At 34.5% G+C, this 13,232-nt stretch overlaps 1 protein-coding gene across 3 annotated transcripts in view; it reads left to right on the forward strand.

The window, feature by feature from the left end:
- LOC123875258 (homeobox protein homothorax) overlaps nucleotides 1–13,232 on the forward strand; it is a 476,104-nt gene that overhangs the window by 200,960 nt on the left and 261,912 nt on the right. The window contains exon 7 of one of the 3 annotated variants that reach the window (XM_045921004.1): nucleotides 8,029–8,068. The exons of the other annotated variants lie outside the window; for them this stretch is intronic. Coding sequence (XP_045776960.1) covers nucleotides 8,029–8,068 — 40 coding nt within the window. The remainder of the gene's footprint in view (nucleotides 1–8,028; nucleotides 8,069–13,232) is intronic. 3 annotated transcript variants of the gene reach the window in all.

Raw genomic sequence — 13,232 nt, forward strand, 5'->3', positions numbered from 1 at the left:
AACCCCTAAGGGGGTAAAATAGGAGTTCGAAAATTGTATTGTCCACGCGGATGAAGTCGCGGGCATAACCTAGTCAGAAACACGATTAGTTGTGCTTGAAAAAAAGTTTTACAGTGATTGTACGAGTGTGGAGAATACCTTTAAATATAAAAGCATTAAGCCCCGTACGATTTACAATGATACAAACTGTGTGATTGTATTGTTCAACCCTTTTGGTATTTTTGAGTTTGTCGGCTTATCCGTAGTAATTGTTAGGATAACACAAAGTCGGTTAGTCTGTTTGTTTGTGCGTGAAATTTAGAGCGCTGATGATATTTGTGTTATTATTATTTTGTGTTATTTCAAGTGTTATTTTACACTTGAGGAATTGTAATGTAGGTACATTATAATTCCTAACTAGTTAAAAATTGTTGCTTGTTTTGTTAGTATAATTAAATAATTATGCAGAACTTATAAAAATACGCTAGTATTTGATATAAATACAATTACCTACTATATTTTTTCTTAAAAAGCGTCATGATTTTTTCTTATTTAGGAATTTAATTTAGTTTAGTTTGTTTTATTTGAAAGATTAGTTTAAATGTTTTATTTTATTCAAACTTTTTACATAGTTACCTACGTTGAAAAAACATTAACTATCCAATTTCTAAAATATTAAATTTAGTTTCTAGAAAATTAAGGCCATATGTTTTTATGAACTTATCCACTTTATATTACGTTTATTTATTTATTAATTAAACTTACATTAATTTTTTTTGTACTTTTTGGTACATTTAGTGCCACGAAAACCTCAGTCAGTTTTACTGGGCACTGTAATAGTACTGTTAAGTACTACGTAGCTAGGTAGATATATATTGTTTCAATATATTCAAGATTTTGAACCCCAGTCCCACAGATAACGATCTGTGCATTCCAACCACTTGGTTATCAAACTAGACACATGTTAATACAATAATTTTTCTATTGTTACATTTTCGAAATTCTACGCATCACTAACAAACCTTCAATAGTTTTTTTAAACCCACAATCAAATTTGTATCACAAGTCTTAGAAAATAAGGATCATAACTGATCGACCGCAGTCAAAATATCTCGTGTGTATAATTTTTTCATCTTCAAAAGGGTGAGAATTACATTTGACGAACAAAAAGCTGTCAAAATGACAAAGTGATTCGTCATACGAATGACAGCTGCGCTCTAGAAAGGGACAGATGATCGAAAAGGAGAGAGTAGAAAGATCATACGCATAGATCGAACAAATCGACAATCATAACTGTAATTGTGTTTGTATTTTCTAACTTAACTAGCTTATACCCGCGGCTTCGTCCGCGTAGACTACACAAACCCCTATTTTACCCCCTAAGGGGTTGAATTTTCTAAAATCCTTTCTTAGCGGATGTCTACGTCATAATAGCTATCTACATGCCGAATTTCAGCCCGGTCCGTCCAGTAATTTGAGTTATGCGTTAATAGACCAGTCAGTCAGTCAGTCTGTCAATCAGTCAGTCACCTTTTCCATTTATATATTTAGACTAGTTGTTTCCCGAGGCTTCAGTGGTGTAATTTATAGCCTATAGCACTCAGGGATAATGTAGCTATCTATCAGTGAGAGAATTTTCAGAATCGGATCATTAGTTCCGGAATACATAATTCCCCTACATCTAAACTTCTAAACTTGACTTCTTTCGGTGTCTATGTTATATCATATTATAGGTACATACTCTTTTTAACAATTTTAAATTTTGTTGAAAATGCGTTTACTGTAGATACGACTTTTTAACAGTAAGCTCTACATTTTTAAGTGTCTTAACACAAACTCACGTTAAAGCTCAGTAGTGCAATAGAATAATACAAATTTTTGTACACGCATCTCATTAATATAATTACATACAAATCTCCAGTCATTACCCAAAGCTACCGTGTACTTTACTGACAATAACCCACACTCATAACCAATCTATCTTGACCCCACATCTTTAACTTAACACCTTCAAGTTATTCTTTAAATAGAGGTCTTGCATTTGGTTAAGACATTAGCATTTTTTTAAAAGTGATGTATATATTCAAGTAGCCTATTTTCGGTTGTTTGTCTGTCCGTTAAAGGGCCGCAAATGTGGGCAATGAATCATGTTAAGAGTTTTAGAGTAACAATGGTAATTATGTGTTAAGTGCATCGTTTGCATAGGTTAAGAAAAATGTCTGTTGGGTAATCGTTTAGTTTAGTTAGAATGACCACGCAAAGGAAGGTACATTTAATCAAAAGACATTATCAAACTCCAGATAGGCAAAACTCATACAATGTATGTATATTATGTATGTATTTATGTGTGTTTCACAGTAGCGCCCAAACTCCTGAGCCGATTTTGATGAATGAGGTATCAATCGATTCGTTATTGTGGTCCGGTTGACATAGGCTATAGTTTTTGTAAGAAAAAATCGGCCTGACGGATGTTACATCCAAAAAAGTGGGGGTCTCCAAAAAGTATTGTATCGAGTGGGATATCAAATGAAAGAGAAAATAGAATTGAGTTCATAAATAATAAGTATAGTACAATGAAATACACCGATACACCGAACCGAGAGATGAAGTGGCTGTCTGTTGCGACTAAAAATTCATATTGGATAATTTTTTATCAAAATCTCATACAAAGTTGGTTATGTTTTTGCTATTTATGTGCATTTAAGGTATTTTTAATCAGCGCCGCAGCTAGCTGTGCACAGGATTCCTAGAGTGTTTCCGCAATGGCCTAGGAATCTAATTTTCCGCTAAGGCATCCCGCGCACTTGCGACGCGACGCATGCCACTCATAGCGCGCGTTTGTGGCTCACGTAATGCTGATTTACTATGTTTTGAGACATACCTATCTAGTAATGTTTGTACGTCTTGACAGAAATCTAGCCTTTGAGCCTCGATAGCTCAACGGTTGAGGAGCGGACTGCATTCCGAAAGGTCAGCGGTTCAAACCCCACCCGTTGCAATATTGTCGTACCCACTCCTGCCACAAGCGTTACGCTTAATTGGAGGAAAAAGGGGATTATAAGTCATGATGCGAATATTCTTTAAAAAAAAATTATACACCACAGTCGAAATCAAAATGCCCTCTACTAGGCTAAGTAAATGAAGTAAGTAATTTATTTTTTGGAAATTGTGTACCGACGGTTTTCGATTAATAGGTTTCGATTCCCGAGTTTTGACAGATGCGACAGCAAAGTGATCTTAGAAGGGACACTTTTATTCTCTTGCGATAGGGAACCCTAAAAAAGTTGCAAAGACTCAAACTAAAACCAGTAGCTGCACTGTAAATTTAACTTCACGTGACAGCCGAAAGGTATTACACAACAAAGACGAACACGTCACTCAATTACCATATCCATAAATCACAAAAATCACTCGTTTCAAGTAAAGTGCCGGTGCCCGATAGCCGTGTCCAATCCAACCGATTACCGTTTGTTTCTGCCTATGTGTCTTTCACAATTCCTCTCTGTTCTATGTAACAATAGCCTAACGACGCTGGTATAAAATTTCCAATTATATTTTCCCTATTTATGGTACATTTCAGTTTGTGTCGTATATGCACTTAGGTCTCTTTTCTTTAAACTGAATATGTTTTTCTTAAATCGTATTTTCGAGACCATAAGGTCGATTTTTGTTTGATTATATCTGTGATAGCGTTTTTAAAGTGAATTTACACGCTTCTTTACAGAATATTTTTAACATTAGCAGATGTTGTAAAAGACGTCGAATGTTGAATTAGTTATTCTTATTGCTCTGAATTATTTTTGTTGGATGTTAAAATATTATTTTTATTAACGTTGTTTTAACATGAAGTTTCTCATGTGTTAAATAAATTCAAAACTGTAGTAAGTGTTATAAAATTTTAGATGGTGCCTGCGTAGAATTAGATTTTTTTGAAATCCTGTGGGAGCTCTTAAATTTTACGGGATAAAATTAAGTGAAATAAAAATTGAACCTTTGATCCTTGCTGTTGATCTGATCTTTTTCTGCTCCTTGTGTTGTTTAGTGGCTTTTGTAAAAACGTTTAGCTGTCGATTAGAAATGACAACGGTGACGTCAATAACCACCACCAGCACTTTTCAACAAATGTATTGCAAATAACATAATCACGATTTCAAGTTTACAAGTGTAAATTAAAAATTTATAACAACCCCGACAAGTGAAGGTTACAGTAACTAGAAAAGAGCTGATAACTTTCAAACGGCTGAACCGATTTTCTTGGATTATTGCTAAGAACACACTCGGTCAAGCCACCTTTCAAACAAAAATAAATAAATTAAAATCGGTTCATTAGTTTAGGAGCTACGATGCCACAGACAGGTACACAGATACACACGTCAAACTTATAACACCCCGCTTTTTGGGTCGGGGGTTAATAATAGAACAAAAATAATGTAAAAACAGCTTTCTTCAACATAGTACCTACGAAATAGGTTTCGGTTTTTTGAGCGATTCATACAATTCTTATAGTACATAATCCGCTCATCTTTTAATTCATGAACGAATGAAGGCTACAGGGAGTTACTGAATGCCAATATTAGGATAATGCAAGCATATGCGCTATAATTTATTCATGGTAGAGCCACACCCATAGCGCGTTAACTCAGTATCACTTTACAATAGAGAAATTAACATTATTAACATTCCCGCGTGGGGGTAGAAAATATTTTGATTAAAAATTTACTCCGAGTGTGAGGTCAGCTGGGAGCGAACCCTGCTCCTGACAGATGTCAATCTGGTGCAAATGGGCATGCTGGTACCGCTTTTTGTGGTGGATAGGGTGACAAGTTTGTAAGGAAGGGTGTGACTTGATAATAATAAAATATGATGATAATAAAATCGGTATGCAAACAAATTAAAAAAGGAAATCAAAAATCAGTTTTTTATTTAATAAATGTACATAATCCTAATATTATAATTAATGCAAAAGTGTGTCTGTCTGCCTGCTAGCTTCTCACGGCTCAACAGTTTAACCGATTTTGATGGAATTTAATACAGAATTAGCTTAGGTACATCCCGGGGACAGACACAGGCTACTTTTGATCCCGGAAAATTATATAGTCCCCAGCGGATTCTTAAAAAAATCTTTTCGTAAGATTCGATTCGATTTATATGGAAGGTTCAAACGTAGCTTGCATCCCGGAAATTAATACAGGCGACATTTTATCCCGGAAAAGCAAAGAGTTCCCACGGGATTTTTAAAGAACTTAAATCCACGCGAAGTCGCGGGCATCATCTAGTTTAAATAATGTAACTAAACATACGATTTTTTATGGTGTCAAAAGTTCAAGTTCTTAAACCCATTGATTTATCATATCCAATGTCATATCTCATATTCATGTGTTTAGTTTTGTAACCATTTGTTCATCTATTCATCTTTAATTGTAGGTGCACTTATCAAAATCGGCTTATCCCCCATCCCATGGTCACCCCACACCATGACAATTATTGCATTACATCCAAGGTGTAGAACGGCCGACTGATAATTGTACATGACACATATAAATATTAATGTCTGCCTGTCTGTCCGTTCGGATGCGTCGCTTTTTGCAATTACTCATCCCCCTCATAACAATATACTTATGGCGAGCCGGTCAAGCGTGAACCTAATGTTTGTTGAGGGTTCCGTATCGATTTGTATTAGGTGTCTTGGTTTTGGGGTGTGAATATTAAAATGAAAGACGTCTGAGTTTCGTATCAACTTTTTCTCTGGAAAATCTGCTTTCTTAAACCAGTAGTAAAAATCGAAATACTCTTAATTCAATTAAACTTTTACAAGTACATACTTTAGAATCATTACGTAGCTACATTATTATTTATTACAATACGTTTCAAAAAAGTTGGTATAGTGTTTTACTGCTTTTTAAAAACGGAAAATCTAAGTGCTTCCTTTTTATTAATTTATTTATGTGTACCTACCAAAAACTTGTAACAATAAGAAGAAAATAAAAATGAGTGGAAAGCGTGGATTTGGGTTTTGAAAATTCTTTGAATTTCCGGGATAAAAAGTAGCCTATATGTCACGAAAGGCCTTTATCTATATCCATTCAAAAAGGTACATCAATTCGTTGCTCCGTTGTAACGTGATTGAAGGACAAACCAACAAACAAACACTGTTACTCTTTTGAAATATTATGGGTACTTAGACCTACCTAATGATTTAGCCTGATCAAAATAGTGCTTACAAACTTAATCATTTTGAAAGATATTCGACAGGGAATAGAACCAGGTTCTCACTTGATAGTCTCCACTGAGTCACAGAGGTTATCTTGTCAATGATAAGACGGTATAAAGCTAAGGGCTGAAAATAAGGGAAAGGGAATAGGGTGCCATAGAATATCGCGGTATGTAGGATGTTGAGATTTTCCGCTCCCATGTAAGCTGGCCCTTGGTGTGCGTACCGTTTGCAAAAAAATACCCACATAATTGATAAAAGACTATAAAAAGTACTTTAACCGATAAATCATCATGATCAACCCTTCGCTGGGCCACTATTGAGCACTGGTCTCTTCTTGAATTGAGAAGAGATCTTATTCCAATCGGTCTAGTGGTTTTCACGTAATTCGCGCAAGCCAATTGCCTATTCCATATTTATGTACATCATTGTAATATTCAACAGACAAACAATGATAATTTTATCTAGAAATGTATAACTTTCCGTTCTAATCTTAAGGATCTCTATTTTTCAATATGTGTTTGCATCAAGAATGAGTACCACCTTGCAAATATTAACGTTTTAATTATTGATTTATGATGGATTTATAAAAAATGCTGTAAAAAAATGTCGTTTTCTAAGCATATTGAGTGACTATTTAAAAATTTATTATCTAATTAGTAGCTTTTGTATTGTTTGTAAACTTGGTTGAAAAAATCTTCATTAAAAACTTCATATTATCCACGTTTGCTTGTGCAATGTAATTAATGGAAATAATTTTGCCAAAAAAATACCTTGTCGATCTTAAAACAATGAGACCAATGATTTTAGGCTTATTTCGTGTTTTAACGATATATTATAGATAACGAGTACATACCATGATTAAGTTGATGAATTTGACTTGTCGATAATTTTCGACCCAGTCAGAGTGAATTAGAGTGAGGGAACTTTCGGTTTGATCCTGAATCGTCGATATGTCAAGTATAAGCTATGGTGTCATAAAATCAAAGAAAAATAGGGCTACCTTAGGGCTACTTGCCTCAAAATATGTACTAACATTTGACGCCTGACAGTGACGTGGAAGCCTCGACGTTTTGTTAAAAGTTCCCTACCTGTCGTAAACTCTGACTCAGTTCCATAATTCGTGGTCACGATGGGACTGCAGTGCTGCAAGATTTGAATTTCGAGCTTTCATGGGCAGTACCGAACTGAGTCAAAATATCGACCAGTCAAAATCATACAATTATATTAATCGTGGTATTTAGGTACCTACTTGTCATCCACATTACAATATGTCCAGTCCAGAATCTTGGTAAATTTCTTCACAGGAAGATAAAAATAAGACATTAAAATATCTTTTGAAAAGACTAAAGTCTAATTAGAATTTTACGTAAAAAACCGCTATTTACGTTTTTTGCTGACTCTACTAATGCTCTTCAATTTATTTGCCGTTTGTTACTGGGAATATATATGACAATAATAGCCTTTTGTACAATCTTAGAGGGCAATACATGACACAAAAGGTAAAAGTATGTATTTTGCTGAATGTATGAAAGGTCCATGGCAATTTGTTAGGGGTGGATATAGGAATTTTTCGTTAGGAATGCGCAGGCGGCCTCGTCTTGGAGGTAATGTATGGGTTTGCTTCTGTAGGTTTTATGATGTCTTAATACATTTTTTGGAATATTTTTTTTTCTTCTTTTGATGACACATACATATTTTGTACCAGGCTTTCAAGTAGAATTAATAAGTTAATTAATTAATCAGTTTATTGTTCAAAACCAATTTGTACTATTTTTTTCCAAGTCTAAGAATAATATTAATAGCTAATATTTATCCATTTTTTATTTTGTTTTCAGGTAAGACCAGATTTTGTGTTCAAGGAAGAATTCGAAGGTGGTAAGTGATCATTTGATGTACTACCCATATACCTTATATACAAATAGGGGCATAAATAGTGGTGAAAGAGCATTCCTGATATCCTGATTTTCATAATAAGAACCGAGAAATTTTTCTTAAGAAAAAAAATCATGGAAAATTCTACAAAATATTATGTAGTTGGTATAACTTGGCATTCGAATAGCGTTATCTACACTAAGATTATAAATGCAAAAGGGTGTTTGTCTGTATGTCTGTCTGCTAGCTTTTCACGGCCCATCCGTTTAACCGATTTTGACGAAATTTGGTACTGAGATAGCTTACATCCCGACAAAGCTACTTTGGGGGTTTTTTATTCAGAGATAAGTTAGCCCTTGATTGCAATGTCACCTGGTGGTAAGTGATGATGCAGTCTAAGATGGAAGCTGGCAAGGACCTGGAATGGGTATGGCAGTTTCCATTAAGCCCATATACTCCTTTGGTTTCTACACGGCACTGTACCGAAACGCTAAATCGCTTGGCGGTACGGCCTTGCCAGTAGGGTGGTAACTGGCTACGGCCGAAGCCTCCAACCTGACCAGACCAGAAATATAGAAATTATTAAATTCCAAATCCTTGCCGGGAATCGAACCCGGGACCTCTAAGAATACCACTAACCACTGAGCCAGGGAGGTCGTCCATCCCCAAAGGATTTTAAACAACTAAATCTAAGCTGACGAAGTCGCGAACATCATCTAGTTAACTATAAAAGTATCATATATAGTTAACACGGTAATTTATTCCCGTGAATCCAATTAAAAATTTCCTAAGCGTTTTTATTTAGTACTCAATTTGCTGGCAACATTAAGTCCCCAAAGTTTACTGACCCATTACTCACTGTTCACATTTTACGAGCGTTTGATGCCTAATTCCTATCACGTACACCCCCCCTGAATCCCCCCTTGGCGACATTTTATTTAATCAAGACCACTTTTTAACATTCTCGAAGCAATGTCCATAATATTTCTAAAACGTGAGCATGGAGGAATAATGAAAGCAACTGGCAACACTTCCTGTTTTTCTTTCAGTGCTGCCGGTCGAATATAAATGTGAAATATACAAGGGCTCTTTGAACTGTTTGTCAAACTAGCTGAAACCCGTGACTTCGTCCGCGTGGAATAAGGCTTTTAAAAATCCCGTGGGAGCTCTGTGTTTTTTTTTATTTTCCGGGATAAAAAGTAGCTTATCACTCTCAGGTCTTTACACATACATCTTTGTAAACCTGCATTTACAGCAAATAAATTATTGTATTATACCCATGCAAAAATCACGTCAATCCGTTGCGATGTGATGGAAGGACAAACCCTTAACTAACAAATCAAAATACCAACAAACCAAGAAATGAACACACTTTCGCATGATATGGGTAGTGATTATAATCTGGCTAGCTGACCCATAATCGTGATAGCTAATGTTTAAGAGGTCCGATCCCGGGCACGCACCTCTAACTTTTCAGTCCGGTTCAAAAATCCAGACCGCGTACAGTTTTTATGGTCTCTGATATCACAAAATATGTGGCATTTGGTGCAGATGTGATTTTACATCCCAGAGATGCAGGCTCCAATAACGTGTCTTCAACATCTCGTTAGCGTAACCCAATCTCGTCATAAATTAGTCTTCACCTTAATTTGACACTAGATTAATTGTCGGGTGATTCAAAGTTTTATGACGGCCATAATAACGTTATCCGAAAAAATGTTAATTACACCTTCTGATGGATTTTTCCGAATTATCCCTAAGTCCGGGACCGAATTCTAACGGATTTAGTACGTCGTAAAAAATGTGTTTATACGTTTTTTGGATCCACTGTCCTGGTGTGCATAAATTTTGAAGTTCTGTCAGATTTGTGAAGTTAAAATCTTGCGTGGATTTGTCGTAAATGTCGAATACTATTTTACTGCCGGTAGATTGTTATTCATTTTTTTTGAATTTTGTAAACACCTTGTCGCGACGGGGAGGGCGGTCTAATTTGATTTTTTTACAACTTTTTAAAGTCGTAAAATGCACGGGTCAGCTTTGTAGGGTCAATTAGAATTTAGAACAACTCTAACAAAGGCTGTGAGCTTTTTTTTTCATTTCTACGTTTGTGGGGCTGTAAATTTTTAATTGTATTTTTCAAAACATTTTAATGTCTTTAGCGATGATGAGGTCGCTGTCGTAAAAATAAAATCGGTGTTTACTAAAGCGATTCTTTTTTAACTATCTTACTTAAAAATAAAAAGGTTCCAAAGGTAACCATCGAAGGATCTTAAATATTATCTTTTCAATAAATTTTTTATTGTTTGTGTTTTATCGATATTTTACAGCAATTTTTTATCGATTTTTTTACAGTCTTGCACACTATCTTTAGAAATCCAGCCACCACTTTAGGATTACTGTAATTGGACTAAATTGTGTTACAAATTAAAAACCATAAAAATATTTTTTTTAATTTAGTTTTTACACATTGCAGTAAAACTAATTTTGTAATCAAATTTAAAGTACCTACAACCAAAAATTGAAGGCACAAGTAATTGGAATTCTGTACTGAGATCAATAATCCTTTAAAATAAAATTAATAAAAAAATTATTTATTAATTTCGATGTTAAAATATCTAATCATAGTAATGATTTTGTTTTGTTAGTATTACATATTACATATTACATTAGTAGTACATATTATTATATATTACATATTGTTAGTATAGTATGTATTACAAAAAAAAAATGTAGTGCCAAGTGTAGTCATTTTTAGACAGCAAAGAAAACTTAGGGTAGATACTTTTCAATACACAAAACAGGAATTTTATCTATTAAAAATGCATTTGGTTGCGCTCTTATTTTCCTTCCTTGGACACCGAACGCTCGCTTAATGACTATAGGCATTAGTTATCTTAAAATTACGTCCGATAGGTATTCTAGGGGTTCAAAAGGAAAAAATAAGGGTGCAAGAGGGTGCAAGTGAAGGAGGGAGGGGGATGCTGATAACAGAAACTCAAAGAGGGCTCGTCTTATCTACCGCTCTGTGATAGACAGAAAAAGTAATTAAGTTTTTTTTTTGTTTCGAAAAAGAAATTAGATTTGGAATGGCCCTGTTCCGTTAATGTGTTTGTGATGTTGTTTTTTTTTTTTGTTTTAATTATCTGATTTGTGCAGCTGGTTAGAGCAAAAGCTTTAATATAATATTAATTAGTTTTTCTATTGCATGCTTTCTTGGTACCTACATTTTCTGAGTTTTCGCTCAAAGTAAGTTTGTTTTCGATCCACCAACCTCGGATTCAATTCCTGATTTTGGCAAGTGTACATAAACCCTTAATAGCTTCAATTTAATTACTTACATTTTTCGTGGACAAAAATCCGTGCTCAAAAATTACTAGGTAAGGGTTATTTTAGTAACTCTAATTTGGGTAGGTATATTTTTCTTGGACAAAAATCCGTTAATACTTACCGAAAAATTACTAAGATTAGGTATTTTAATTGCCACGACTTAACGGAACTAATTTTGTTTAGAAATCATTTTTTAAATATAAGCTTTGTCTCTACCAGAAGAGGTGTGAACTGTGAAGAGATACCAAACAGATATGTAGATATCCTTACACTTTCGTATTTATAATATTATTATGGATATGTATTTTTTATTGGTTGGTATCTAGGTAGGTAAGTATATGGTATTTGTTGATTAAACTACAAAATTAAAAATGAGTAACTAAGTATCTTTTTTAACTATTGTTTTAACTTGGATACTTTGCTATAGGTAGATAGGTAGATTTAGATTATATTTTAACAGAATGTTTACATAATTTAATTCGTTTCATAGCTCATAGAGATGCACTTCACATTTAATTACAAGATGATTACAAGATAACATCACAGTCAAACTTATCACAACACGTGAATAAAAATTCAAACTTCATTTCGTTGTAACAACCTTCCTTTTTCTCACACCAATGTAGGGTGAAATGGCAATACAAGTTGCCAATATGATTGAGCGGGATGCGAATAATGTAGGGGAGCCACTCGGATGCAAGGAAAGTATTGTTTTAAAGACATTTTTAATTTCCCGTAGGTGATTTATCACTGTTCCTTTCCTCAGTGTGAATATGTTACAATCGATATAAATATTTTTTCCGAGGGGAGAAGCGTCCCCCGCGATGTTTTGAATTTAGAACGCGCACAGAACAATAATAATTTCGGATTCGGAATGCCTTTGCGGGTGACGGTTGCATGATTATTTTGAATTTGGAATATTTTACTATTTCGTGACTATTTCCATGCAAATGGCTGCATCGATATCTTGAAATGATTGCTGGTCTATTTTTTTGATATGAAAGTAGAGCCTAAAGAAAAGTAAAGAACCTAAATAGATTCTAGTTTCCTTTTTATCGATGTACATAATCTTACCAAAGTATTTACCATTTTACATTATAAATTCTTCAATAAATACCCATTGGGCACTCTTTGAATTTCCTGGATAAAATGACGTTGGCTGTGAAAAGTTAAACTAACATACAGACATACACTTTCGCATTTATAATAACATCAGTATGGGCTATAGAGTATGCATGCAGAGTATAGATATAGATTTTCAAAGCAATGGCGTCACTGAGAAGTAATACTATGTATAATAAATTGTCTGCCTAATTTGACTAGAAAAACAGTTATTATTATAACTTTCAATATGAAATCTTTCTTGAATCTTTCTCTAACTTTGTAATACATAAAATACACAAGTACAGCAAACAAGTAATGATAATTATTTTAATTCAAAAACGGTGTGAAATCGTAAATAAGTTGGTTTTGTAACACGAAATAATTTCCCCCATAAAGCGCTAGATAGCGTTGTTATTCCAAAGTTTACGATAACAGCCCGGCGCGCTTTTAAAGTAATCGGCTTAAACTCGAGCGTTACTGCGCTATACTTCGCTTCCTTCGACTTGGAAACGTCGGAGTGGCTCACCAGCGATGCGTGAACAGCATGCTTTAATATTGGCTCTGTAAAAAGCTTCCTCCCTTATAAAAATTCACTACGTCCGCTACTTCATCTCCAATTTGACAGATTGCTTTAGTGATGTCGAATGTCATCACACTTTACCGATTTTATTTACCAATTAGTTACATAAGGACGACTGTCCAGAGCTGGTAGAGAAAGTAGAAATCCTTTTGGTGG

This window comes from Maniola jurtina, chromosome 19, assembly GCF_905333055.1.
Source record: "Maniola jurtina chromosome 19, ilManJurt1.1, whole genome shotgun sequence".
NCBI lineage: Eukaryota > Metazoa > Arthropoda > Insecta > Lepidoptera > Nymphalidae > Maniola > Maniola jurtina.